This window comes from Tamandua tetradactyla, chromosome 2, assembly GCF_023851605.1.
Source record: "Tamandua tetradactyla isolate mTamTet1 chromosome 2, mTamTet1.pri, whole genome shotgun sequence".
Taxonomy (NCBI): domain Eukaryota; kingdom Metazoa; phylum Chordata; class Mammalia; order Pilosa; family Myrmecophagidae; genus Tamandua; species Tamandua tetradactyla.
The window spans coordinates 91,396,171-91,408,475 of NC_135328.1; the positions used below are offsets into that span (position 1 = coordinate 91,396,171).

Sequence of the window (12,305 nt, forward strand, 5' to 3'; positions counted from 1 at the left end):
CAGGAGTAGATATACTAATATCAGACAAAATAGGCTTTAAATGTAAAGACGCCATAAGAGACAAAGGAGGACACTATAAATAAAAGGGACAATTCACCAAGAAGAAATAACAATCATACATGTTTATGATCCCAATCAAGGAGCTCCAAAGTACATGAAACATTGGCCAAACTGAAGGGAGGGACAGATGTTTCAACGATAAGTAGGAGACTTTAATACAACACTCTAGTCTATACACAGAGCAACCAGACAAAAGATCAACAAGGAAATAGAGAATTTAAACTTGATAAATGAATTAGATCTAACAGACTTATATAGGTCACTACACCCCAAAACACCAGGATTATACATTCTTCTCTAGGGCTTATGGAACATTCTCCAGAATAGATCACATGCTGGGGCACAGAACAGGTCTTCATAAATTTAAGAACACTGAAATTATTCAAAGCACTTTCTCTTATCACTATAAAGCTGGGTATCAATAGCCACCAAAGAATGAGAACATTCACAAATATATGGAGACTTAATAACATACGCTTAAACTACCATTGGGTCAAAGAAGAAATTGCTAGAGAAATCAGTAGCTATTGGGAGACGAATGAAAAAGAGAATACAACATATCAGAATTTATGAGATGTGGCAAAGGCTGTGCTGAGAGGGAAATTTTTTGCCCTAAATGCCAATATTAAAAAATAAGAGCAAAAATCGAGGACTTAACTGCTCACCTGGAGGAACGTGACAACGAACAGCAAACTAACCTACCAAAAAGCACACAGAAGAATACAAATAATGAAGATTAAAGCAGAGTTAAATAAGGGGAGAACAAAAGAACAATAGAATGAATCATTAAGACCAAAAGTTGGTTTTTTGAGAAAATCAGTAAAATTGATGGGCCACTAGCAAGACTGACAAAGAAAAAAAGAAAGAGGATGCAAATAAACAAATCAGAAATGAGAAGGGGTATGTTACCAGAGACCCTGAAGAAATCAATCGTAAGACAACACTATGAAAAACCATATGCCAATAAACTAGACAACTTAGATAAAAGGAACAAATTCCTGGAAACACACAAACATGCTACAATGACTCAGGAAGAAACAGATCTCATCAAACCAAACATAAGTCAAGAGATTCAATCAGTCATCAAAAATCTTCCTACAAAGAAAAGCCCAGAATCAGAGAGCTTCACAGGGGATGTTTATCAAACATTTCAAAAAGAACTAACACCAATTCTGCTCAAACTTTTCCAAAAAAGTGAGGAAAAAGGAACTCTACCTAACTCATTTTATGAGGCTAATATTCTAATACCACAACTGGCTAAAGATGTTATAAGAAAGGAAAACTACAAGCCAATCTTCCTAATAAAGAAATGTAAAAATTCTCAACAAAATAGTAGCAAATCAAATCCAAAACACATTAAAAGAATTACACACCAGGACCAAGTGTGTACTTGGGCTTTATACCAGTAAAGCAAGGATGGTTCAACACAAGAAATTAAGGCAATATAGCACATTAACAAATTGAAAGGGGAAAAGAAAAAAAAAAAAAATCACATGATCATCTCAATTGATGCTGAAAAAGCATTTGACAAAATTCAACATTCTTTTCTGATTAAAACACTTCAAAAGATAGGAATCAAAGATAACTTCCTCAATATGAAAAAGGGCACATATGAAAAATGGATAGCCAGCATCATACTCAATGGAGAGAGACTGAAACCCTTCCCTCTAAGATCATGAATGATACAAGGATGCCCATTGTTACCACTATATTCAACATTGTACTAGAAGATCTAGCTACAGCAGTCAGGCAGGACAAAGAAACAAAAGGCATCCAAATTGGAAAACAAGAAGTAAAACTTTCACTATTTGCAGATGACATGATACTACACTTGGGAAATCCTGGGACAACAAAGCTACTATTAAATTCATCAAGGTGGCTGGATACAAAATTAACATGCAAAAATCAGTAATGTTTCTACACACAAGCAATGAGCTGAGGAATCAGTTAAGGAAAAAATTCCATTCAAAATAGCAACTAAAAGAATCAAGTACTTAGGAATGAACTTAACTAGAGACATAAAGGACTTGTACACAGAAAACTAAATAACTGCTAGAAAATCAGAGGAGATATAAATAGGTAGAAAGACATTCCCTGCTCACTGATAGGAAGGTTAAATATAGTTAAGATGTCAATTCTACCCAAATTGATCTACAAATTGAAAACAGTACCAATCAAAATTTCAACAACTTACCTTGAAGAACTGGAAAAGCTAGTTACCAAATTCATCTGAAAGGGAAAGAGACCCCGAATAGCTAAAAGCATCCTAAAGAAGAATGAAGTGAGGGGATTAACACTTTCTGACTTTAAAACTTACTCTGAAGCTACAATGGTCAAAACAGATGGTAATGGCACAAAGACATAAGTATTGAACAATGAAATAGAATCAAGAGTGCAGAAACAGACCACCAGACCTATGGTCAACCAATTTTTGACAAGGCCCCTAAATCCACTGAACTCGGACAAAATAATCTTTTCAATAAGTGGGCATGGGAGAACTGGACATCAATAGGCAAAAGAATGAAAGAGGACCCTTACCTTATATCCTATACAAAAATTAACTTAAAGTGGATTAAATACCTAAATATAAGAACTAGCACCATAAAGCGTCTAGAAGAAAATGTAGGGAAAGTTCTTCAAGATCTTGTAACAGAAGATAGCTTCCTAAACTTTATACCCAAAGCACAAATGGGAACTCCTCAAAATCAAATGCTTTTGTACCTCAAAAGACTACTAAAAAGGTGAAGAGGCAGCCAACTCAATGGGAGAAAATATTTGGAAATCACACATCAGACAAAGGTTTGATATCCTGTATACATAAAGGATCATACAAGTCAACAAAAGAACAAAGAACCCAATTATAAAATGGGCTAAAGATATGAATAGGCATTTTTCTGAAGAGCAAATACAGATGGTTCAAAAGCACATGAAGGGATGTTCAGTTTCATTAGCTGTAAGGGAAATGCAGATCAATACTACCATGAGATACCATCTCACACCTGCAAGAACGGCTGCTACTAAACAAACAGGAAGAGGATATGGAGAAATCGGGACACTTATGCACTGCTGGTGGGAATGTATAATGGTACAGCCACTATGGAAGACAGTTTGACGGTTCCTTAGGAAACTAAATATCGAGTAGCCCTATGACCCAGCAATAGCACTACTTGGTATATACCCAGAAGAGCTGAAAGCAATGACACAAACAGACATTTGCACGTTGATGTTCTTAGCATTATTCACAACTGCTAAAAGATAAACTAACCAAATGCCCATCAACAGATGAGTGAATTAACAAAGTTCATTAACAAAATGTGATACATATGTACGATGGAATATTATGCAGCAGTAAGACGAAATGATGTTCTAAAGCACATGACAAGACAGACCAGCCTTGAGGACATAATGCTGAGTGAAATAAACCAAACACAAAAGGATAGATACAGTACAACTTCATTTTTATGACCATGTTAAAGGTAAATTCAGAGGCTTATAATACAGAATATAGGGGACTTAGAGCTACAGAGAAGCTAAAGATGAGTGACTGTTAAACTAATGAGGTTGAACTCAAATGTAAGGGGATAAAAGTGAAGGCAGTTCTCTAGTGGGTCTATAAGTAATATAACCATATTGAAGGTGAACAAGACTGAAAGGGGCTGTATAGACCTATGTGCCCCACTGACTAACACTATAAATATAAATAAGTTCTTGCAAGAAGTACTTCAAAGGGATGATTCGTGTACAAAGAATGTATAAGTCCAGGGTACAGGGAGAAAACTGCTATTGCATGCAATGGGCTATGTTTAACAGGAAAACATCAACAGTACCACAGCAACAGCAGGGGTAAATAATGGGGGGAGGGACAAGAGCTAAGGGGAGGTTTAGATTTCCGATTTTGTGAGCGTGTGTTTATTGGTTATCTTTCTCTTGAGAACAATGAAATTGTCTAAAATGGAGAGTGATGGACTGTGGACTTTGGATATTATACATGATGCCTAATCAATGTAGGTGACTGAAGGATGCACTGATTGAGAAGGGGACTGGTGAACAATGGTGTATAAATATGATCAAATATTGTGGTGCTACAAAAAGGAACGAAGTCATGAGGCATGCAACGATGTGAACGAACCTGTGAGACATTTATGAGGCAAAATAAGCCAGTAACAAAAGAACAAGTATTGTATGGTCACCTTTAGAAAATGCTTATAATAAAACAGGGACCTAGATCCTAAGCTCTTATAGCAGACACATTTAGTCTGGAGTGGTAATTATTTCTGGATTTTTAGAGGCTGTTTTATATATCTGTAACCTGGTATTCAGAGATAAGATTGAAGCCAATCAGGTCCTGATTAAAGTAATTCAGAACACAGGGGTAAGGAATTCATGTATATTTTAGAACCACACCTACTCTTTGAGACCAAAGGAAGAAAGATTTTGTCTGGAACCAAAATTTTCTGTACCACATGATCTAACTCAACCTGTCCAGATAGCTCCTCTGAGCAACTGAAACATGGAAAACCCAGAAGAAGAATGAGGGCCTTTAATCCTGTATAGTTTAATGGAATGTACAGATACATCCTAGAATATATTAAGCAGATAATCAAAAAGTACTGGCAAAGTCCCTCAAGGCATCGGAGAAAAAAAAATATGGAACTATTAAACTTTACCATCAGGGAACACACTGTGTCAAACATTAGGGACATCAGAATCAATAGGCCAAGCCCTCAATCTTGAGGCTTACTCATGTGAAGCTTATGTAGGTAGCAGAGAAGCTTAGCCTACCAATAGGTATGCCTAAGAGTTACTTCTGGAGGACCTCTTTTGTTGCTCAAATATGGCCTCACTTTTTCTAAGCCCAACTCTGCAAGTGAAATCATTGCCCTCCCCACTACATGGGATATGACATTCTGAGGTGAAATTCTCCCTGGCAGCATAGGAGATGACTCCCAGGGATGAGTCCAGACCTGGCACTGCGGAATCAACAATTTCATTGTGACCAAAAGAGGAAAAGAAGTATAATAAAGTACCAGTGGCTGAGAGAGTTCAAATAGAGTCAAAAGACTACTCTGGAGGGCACTCTTATGCAAGTTTCAGTTAGACATTGCTACCTATTATAATTTGCCAAACCCCAGTCAAAACCATTCCAGCCATTCCTAAGGAACACCTAGGGCAATATCTAAGACTCTACACAGGTTCCAGGCACTAGGCTAACTTTCCAGAAACCTACAACCTCCAGATGGGTCCCAGGACCAGAAGTCCTGAAAAGTAGAGGGCCCAGCCTCTCCAGAACATCAGCTAGTTCCATTTCCCTACCCCACATTACTGACAGCCCCTTCCAACGTCAAAAAGTTAAAATGGCCACAGCCAAAATACCCCTACAGAGTAGGATAGAAAGATCAAATATGATGCTGGAGTTATACAGAGAGGTAGGGTTTAACAAATGAATATGACTGCTGAATTATTAAATTGATATTTTAGTCTCCCAGCTAGAAGTAAAAATCAAAAATTGTGGAATTGTAACGCATACCTAACCCTAAAATCTGTTCTCCAACTAATTGTTGTGCTGCACTTTTAAATTTATTGTTTTGTATGTATGTTATTTTTCACAAAAAAGAAAAAAGTCGATTGTGATGATAAAATATTTATTTCTTCTAGCCTCCTATATTCTGGAGCAGCTAGTAGGAAAAAATCTGAGAGGATGGCATGGCAGCCCATGACAAACTCTGGGATCTGTCCTATAACCACTTGTTGAAGAGTGCTTTGAAAATTATTGCTTTATTTCTTTGCTTTGTATATATATTATACAATAAAAAAAGTTAAAAAAAATCAGGACGAAAGGAATGAACAGATATTTTTCCACAGAGGAAATACAAATGACTAAAAAGCACATGAAAAGATATGCAACATCACTAGCTACCAGAGAAGTGCAAAACCACAATGAGATATCATTTCACTCCTACTAGAATGGACACTATTAACAAACAGGTAAGTACAAGTGTTGGAGAGGATACGGAGAAACAGCAACTCTTATTCACTGCTGGTGGCAATATAAAGTGGTATAGATACTATGGAAGATGTGTGGTAGATCCTCAGGAAGCTAAGTACAGAACTGCCATATGATCCAGCAATTCCATTACTAGAAGAACTGAAAGGAGGGACACAAACATTTGTACACCGATGTTCATAGCAGAATTATTTACAATTGCCAAAAGATGGAAGCAACCAAAGTATCTATGAGCCAATGAATGGATAAACAAAACATGGTATATACATATGATGGAATTATTGTTCAGCTGCAAAAAGGAATGAAGCCCTAATTCTTAAGAACACCTAGGGGAAAAAATTTTTTTAAATAAAAATAAAAACACCTAGGGCTCAAATTGAGTCTATAAAAGTTTCATGCACTAAGTCTGCTTTCCTGTAATCTATAATTTCTGGAGGGTTCCCAGACTAGATAAATCCTGAAGCCAAGAGGGACCAGCCCCTCCAAGATTATCAACTAATTACATCCCCCTATTCTTTGGTGTCACCACGCCTTCTCAACATGAAAATGTCATAAAGAGCATTGCCTCAAGATCCCCTATATATCAGCAAAAGGTTCGAAGGAGAAGAGGAGTTATAATAGAGAAGACAAGATTTAACAAATGAGGATGACTGATCACTATACTTATATTTCTTCTAGCCACCAGTGTTTTGGAGCAGCTAGAAGGAAAAATCTGAAATAGTGCGATGGTAACCCCAAACTCTGAAATCTGTTCTATAACTATTTGTTGAAGTGCACTTTGAAAATTATAGCTTTTCCTTTGTATACATTTTATTTCACAATAAAAAACTTTTTAAAGGAATGAAGTCTTGATGCATGTAACAACATGGTTGAAACTTGTGGATATTATATTGAGTGAAATAAGCCAGACACAAAAGGACAAATACCATAGGATCTCACTGTTATGAACTAATTATTATAAGCAAGCTCATAGAATTAGAGCCTAGAATATAGGGTACCAGGCAATAGACTAGAGTGAGAGAATGAGGAGTAGATGCTTAACTCATATAGAATTTCTACTTAGGAAGATGGTAACAAATGTCTGCAAATGGACAGAGGTGATGTTAGCACACTACTGTGAGTATGAGCAACAGCACTGAACTATTCAGTGAATGTGGCTAAAAGAAGAAACGAGGATGTGTATTCTTACTAGAATAAAAATTAAAAGATAAAACATAGGACTGTACAGCACAGTGAACCCTACTGTAGATTATGGACTATAATTAATAGTTCAAGTAAAAGAATGTTCTTTCATGGGTCCTAACAAATGTATGAAAAGGTGGTTAACAATAGGGTGGAATATGGGGAAAAAATACACCTGGTGTAAATAATGGACAACAAAACTATTTCAATAATCTTTCAATTTCAACAAAGGTAATTACAGTAAAAAAAAATGCTATCATCAATAGTAAACTCTCCATATCAATGCAAGGTATTGGTGGTGAGGTGGTATACAGAATCCTGTATTTTATGAACGTTCTGCCAAGTCACAACTTCTCAAAACAAACAAAAAAAAAACTACAGACCCAATCTTAATTCACAGGAGAGAAGACTCCTAAACCAGAGTTCAGTTTTAAAGCGTCTACTGATACCTGTCTTTTGTTCCTCATTCCATTCTTCCCAAAGTAAAGCACATCAAACACCGAGAAGTTAAGACTAACAGGTAAAAATGAGTCAGTAGGTAACAGTTTGAACCTACATATATTAAGCATCCCATGATATTATAATTACTTCTGAAATATCTTCCTTTAATCAAACTACGAATGAGAAAAGACTCTTTAAAACACACCAAAATTCGTGGACTTAACAATCCTCAAATTTTTTCTATTAACTGACTCCTGTGATGCCTTGTTAATTACACAAGGCATTACCAGCTGCACAAATAATGCATTTTTTTTGCTTATAACTTAAAATTGAATTAAATGTCCTACATCTATGGGGGGGGAATTAACTTCATATATGTGCATACATCAGCTGCTTTCAAGACAGGCATACTTCTTAGGGATTTCTTTCCATTTGCTGCTCTCCATTTCAGCCCTCAAAAGTGGAGAGAAGTGCACAAGGTTAAGTCATACACAGATCACCTGGAGACCTTGTTAAAATGACAGTTCTGCTTTGATAGGTCTGGTGTGGGGCTCCCAGTTGAGGTTAATGTATTGCTGGTTCTGCTGGTCCAAAGACTACATATTGAATAGTAAGAAACTGAGGAGACTGACTATCCTTCAACATTCATTTTCCAACTTTGGTGTTCATCAGAATGTCCTGTGGGGCTTACCAACTTCTTGCAATTCTGATGTGAGCTAAATATATACTAAACATCCACAAGTGTTTCTGCTATACATCAAAGGTTAAAAGCTACACACCTACACCTGTGTGTGTGTGGGGGGAATAAGGTAGAGACTTTAGACTTGTTTATTTATAACATTTTTCACTATGTGGCAGTAAAGCACCCAAGGAGGGGGTGCCCATTTCTAGTAAGCTTGAAGGCATGTGACAAGTATGTACCCCAATTATACACTGGGAAGAGAGAGTGTCAAGTTTTTGTTCCTTTAAGTTACAGCACCTTTATCATTTGCAAGCAGTTTTACATTGGTTCCTTAGTGTTTGTGGCTTGTAAAAACAGGTGCCCCGTGTTTGAAATAGTTGTATTAAATACCAGGTAGCTTTGTATTGCTTGTTGAGGTTATCACCTTCAACAGTTTTCCCCACAATCTGGGATATGTTTCCTGGTTTGCTGGAAGTTTACTGTGTTGCCCTGAATTTAGTTCAATTCCTACCTCTTGCTCAAGACAGCCAAATGTCTATTTTATTTTAGCATATTTGATAATTAGACTTTAGGGGGGTTGTCCAGGAATGTAATATCATGCTTCATTTCTATCTTTGATGCTAAAGCCACCAAAGCGTCCTGGGAAATGTACTCTTGTCCCTAGTTAGAAAGTGAAAATTCAGAACACTTGATCACATGCATCCTTTTTGCCTTTTCCAAAAGGAGAAAAAGTTATCAGCCATTTAAGGAACACCAAAGCAAAGCTACTTAGTATTTAACACATACAATGATTTCAAAAGCAAGACACCTGCTTTGACTGCCTGCAACCACAAATCAAAGGTGCTATAACTTAAACAAAAAAAACCTGGCTTTCTCCTTTCCTACCATGTAATCTCTTTACTCTGAAACTTCTTGGCAGGGTTCAATGAGCAAGCCAGTAAAAAAGAGGAAAATATTCCTTTCAAATTTTCTGTATCTATAAGAAAATGGCTACTTCTACCAAATCAAAGAGGGCTACAGTTATTTTACATCACCAGGATTGGTGTCAAACTGTGGTTGATACCAAATTCTAAAAAATGGATTACGTTAAAAATAAAAATAAGAAAAAGGCTGGGATGGGGGCGGTGACGAATCTGGGTATCTAGGTATAGATCACCACAGACTCGTGGGATAGGAAATCTTCAACTATCAAGAACATGGTCATACCACGCAACTATCAGACGCTCAAACACCCCAAAACACCTTCACGTGCAAAAACACTTTCAGCCTTCAAGTTTATACCAATGACTATGCTGGGTTAAAAGCTTAGGTGCAGGGAACATTAGAAGGTGAGAACTAAGAGACAAAACAGTCTTTTATACCTATTTTCACTCTAGGAATAAAAAACCTGACCTATCCTGGGCACTTATAAATCCCAGCCTGCGTTACATCAATAGTACCCCTTCAATCCAGGTCTCTAATCCCCCTAAAGACCGATTCCAATTCTAAAAAAGGGCGGGGAAGAAGGGGTTAGCTAAAGTTCTGGAAACCCTTTGAATCTTAAATGTGCACGAATCCTTTGCAGTGAGGCAGAGCTAGAACTCTCGTGCCTGAGAGGAAGCAATGCCTAAGTTTCCCGTCGGGAGCGGAGAGTGGAGCGGTGGCGCGAAACGATGCGGGACTTTAGCCGGGTTAGCGCTGAGGGGTGCTGGAGGAGCCGGTCCTCCCCGACCACGATCTGGCATGGCCGCCAGAGCCCGCTGTCCTCCTCGCCCTCTAAGGTCCCGGGCCCCCACCGAGCGCGGGAAGCCAGGGAAAGAGAACCCAGGCACTCTGGTGAGCTGTACCTGCAGCCGGCGCCCCACTGAGGACCGACGGCGAGGTCTCAACGCTTGGGGCGCCCCCACCTCCAGCCTCGACGAGTGCACCTGCAGTTGAGACTGGCGGGATTCCTGCTGCCCCAATCCGCGGGGCCACATCCGCCCTGTAGACGCAGCTGGACAAATCGCCGGGACAGCCAAGCAGGTACGCCCGGGAACTATCCCGCATCCCCCCGCTCCGAGTTTCCAGAGAGGTGCGGCGGGCGCTACTCACCTGCTTGCCCCGGTAGAAGAGGCGCTGGCACTCGGGCCGAACGTCGAACAGCGCCCACACCCGCTCGCGCAGCTCCTCGATTGTGGCTTTGCGAGAGACATCCTCAATGGTGCGCGTCTTGGAGCCGTCGATGGTGCGAACCTGGATCCACATATTGGCGCCAGAAAGGGCTGGCTCCCTTTGTCTCCCCCGCGGCTCCGGGCACCGCGCCCCGCCCGGGCCGCGCCGGCTTCCCAGACAGCCCCGATTCTCCGCGGCGGGCGGGCGCGTGCACAGGGGAGAAAGACCGGGCAGACGCCGGACTCTACAAGCGGCGGCTGCGCCTATTAAGACGCGCGCCCGCCCAGCAGAGGTTAGGAAGAGGAAAAAAAAAAACCGGAACTAGTCGGAGGTAACGCGACTGCCGCAGCTACCGCTTCACAAATGGGAAGAAGCCATGTCTGTGCCGCGCGAAGTGTTTACTTATAGAGCTGTAGCTCCCACATGGAGGTCACGGCGCCAACCCGATCTCGCGAGATCCAATCCGGACTCCGCCTTAAAGAGGAAGCGGCCCCGGAGGCGGCTACAGACCTGAGGGAACTAAAACGAGCGGGCGCCCAGAAGGCGGGGCTGGAGGGCGGGGCTAGAGGGCGGGACTGCCAAGAGCCGTTACTTTCCCCACTGCCTCCACCTGGTCTCGGACACGCCTTCTAGTCCTCGAGTTTCGGGCCGTTATGTTGCCGCCGAAACTGGTTACCCTTTTGAATCTTGGTTTCCGGGTGGAGGAGGCGGGAGGCCCCGCAGGACTAGCGGACATGGTACTTTGGTATGAAAAGCACACTAAAAATAAGAAAAGCCTGACGTGCGCGTGTATGATCACGAAAAAGGCGGGAGAGACCTAAGTTTCTGAGAAAACACAGAAAGCCGCGCCGGCCGCCCAAAGAAGGCCCGGGGCCGCCTGTTCTTCCCAAGCACGTTTCCCGCCTGGCCTGAATGGTGCTTTCTGCAGAAATGGGCTTCCTGGGGTTTTCCGCCTTTAGACGGAGGTGGAGGCCGCAGGTCCACAGGCCGTGGGCCCTGCAGGTAAAGTTACCTGGAGCCCACCAGGCTCCCACGCGGACTTTCGGCCTGGAGACTCCCGCGCTATAGCCGTCGGCTGCACCCTGAACAGACGTATTCACTTGTGAGGCTTTCTTGTTAGGTGCAACTTTGGCTTAAGAGATAGCGGGTTCGTGGAAAATACTGTTTTTAAAGATACGAAAGTACATAGGCCAGAAAAAAATACTCCAAAGATCCTATTTGGAATCATATTCTCGGAAGTAGGCCCAACGCAAAACTACCTAACAGCGAGCAGGCTTATTTAAAATGAAAATGTCTTCATGGAAGGAAAGAACATTTGGAGGTACAAAACGAAACAACATGGACTTATAGTTGCAAAAATCGATAACCTTGACTGAGGCCAGTTCTAATTATTACCATAAAAGTGGGCCCAGCATTTTTGTAGAACTGTAAGTACAAACAAAGCTGGTGGTATCATTGAAAACATGGTCCAGGATGGGAGAGAGAAATGGCATATGTATACATATTTACGGTCTCTGCCCTTGCTGAAATTTCACATTTATTAGACTTCTAAATATAATTAATCTTGCCTGAGTTCAGTAAGGCAAATATTGAGGACTTCATTACATATGTAAATGACACAATGTTACGGAACAAAGTGGTGGTGAATTCTCTGCCGGATGCACTCAAATAAATGACCTATTCCTGAGGTACCAGGGTTTTAAAGAGTTTATTTGCCAGGTGCAGAGCACGACAGTGGATGGTCTATCTGCCTAAATATTTGTCTGCCTTAACTGAAGTAATTCTGATAGTTTTATAGCATTA

General features: G+C 40.5%; 1 protein-coding gene and 1 long non-coding RNA gene across 8 annotated transcripts in view; one reads left to right on the forward strand and one right to left on the reverse strand.

Annotated features, from left to right (window-relative positions):
- UHRF2 (ubiquitin like with PHD and ring finger domains 2) overlaps window positions 1-10,923 on the reverse strand; it is a 134,066-nt gene extending 123,143 nt beyond the window's left edge. For all 5 annotated transcript variants that reach the window (XR_013170460.1, XR_013170457.1, XR_013170459.1 and 2 more), the window contains exon 1: window positions 10,443-10,923. Coding sequence is in view for 1 of the 5 variants with exons in the window: in XM_077148215.1 (XP_077004330.1) it covers window positions 10,443-10,595 (153 nt within the window). In the remaining 4 variants the exon portion in view is untranslated. The remainder of the gene's footprint in view (window positions 1-10,442) is intronic.
- A 153-nt stretch (window positions 10,924-11,076) lies between these two features.
- The window catches only part of LOC143673560 (uncharacterized), a 35,809-nt gene continuing 34,580 nt past the window's right edge, over window positions 11,077-12,305 (forward strand). For all 3 annotated transcript variants that reach the window (XR_013170464.1, XR_013170462.1, XR_013170463.1), the window contains exon 1: window positions 11,077-11,929. This is a non-coding gene — a long non-coding RNA (uncharacterized LOC143673560). The remainder of the gene's footprint in view (window positions 11,930-12,305) is intronic.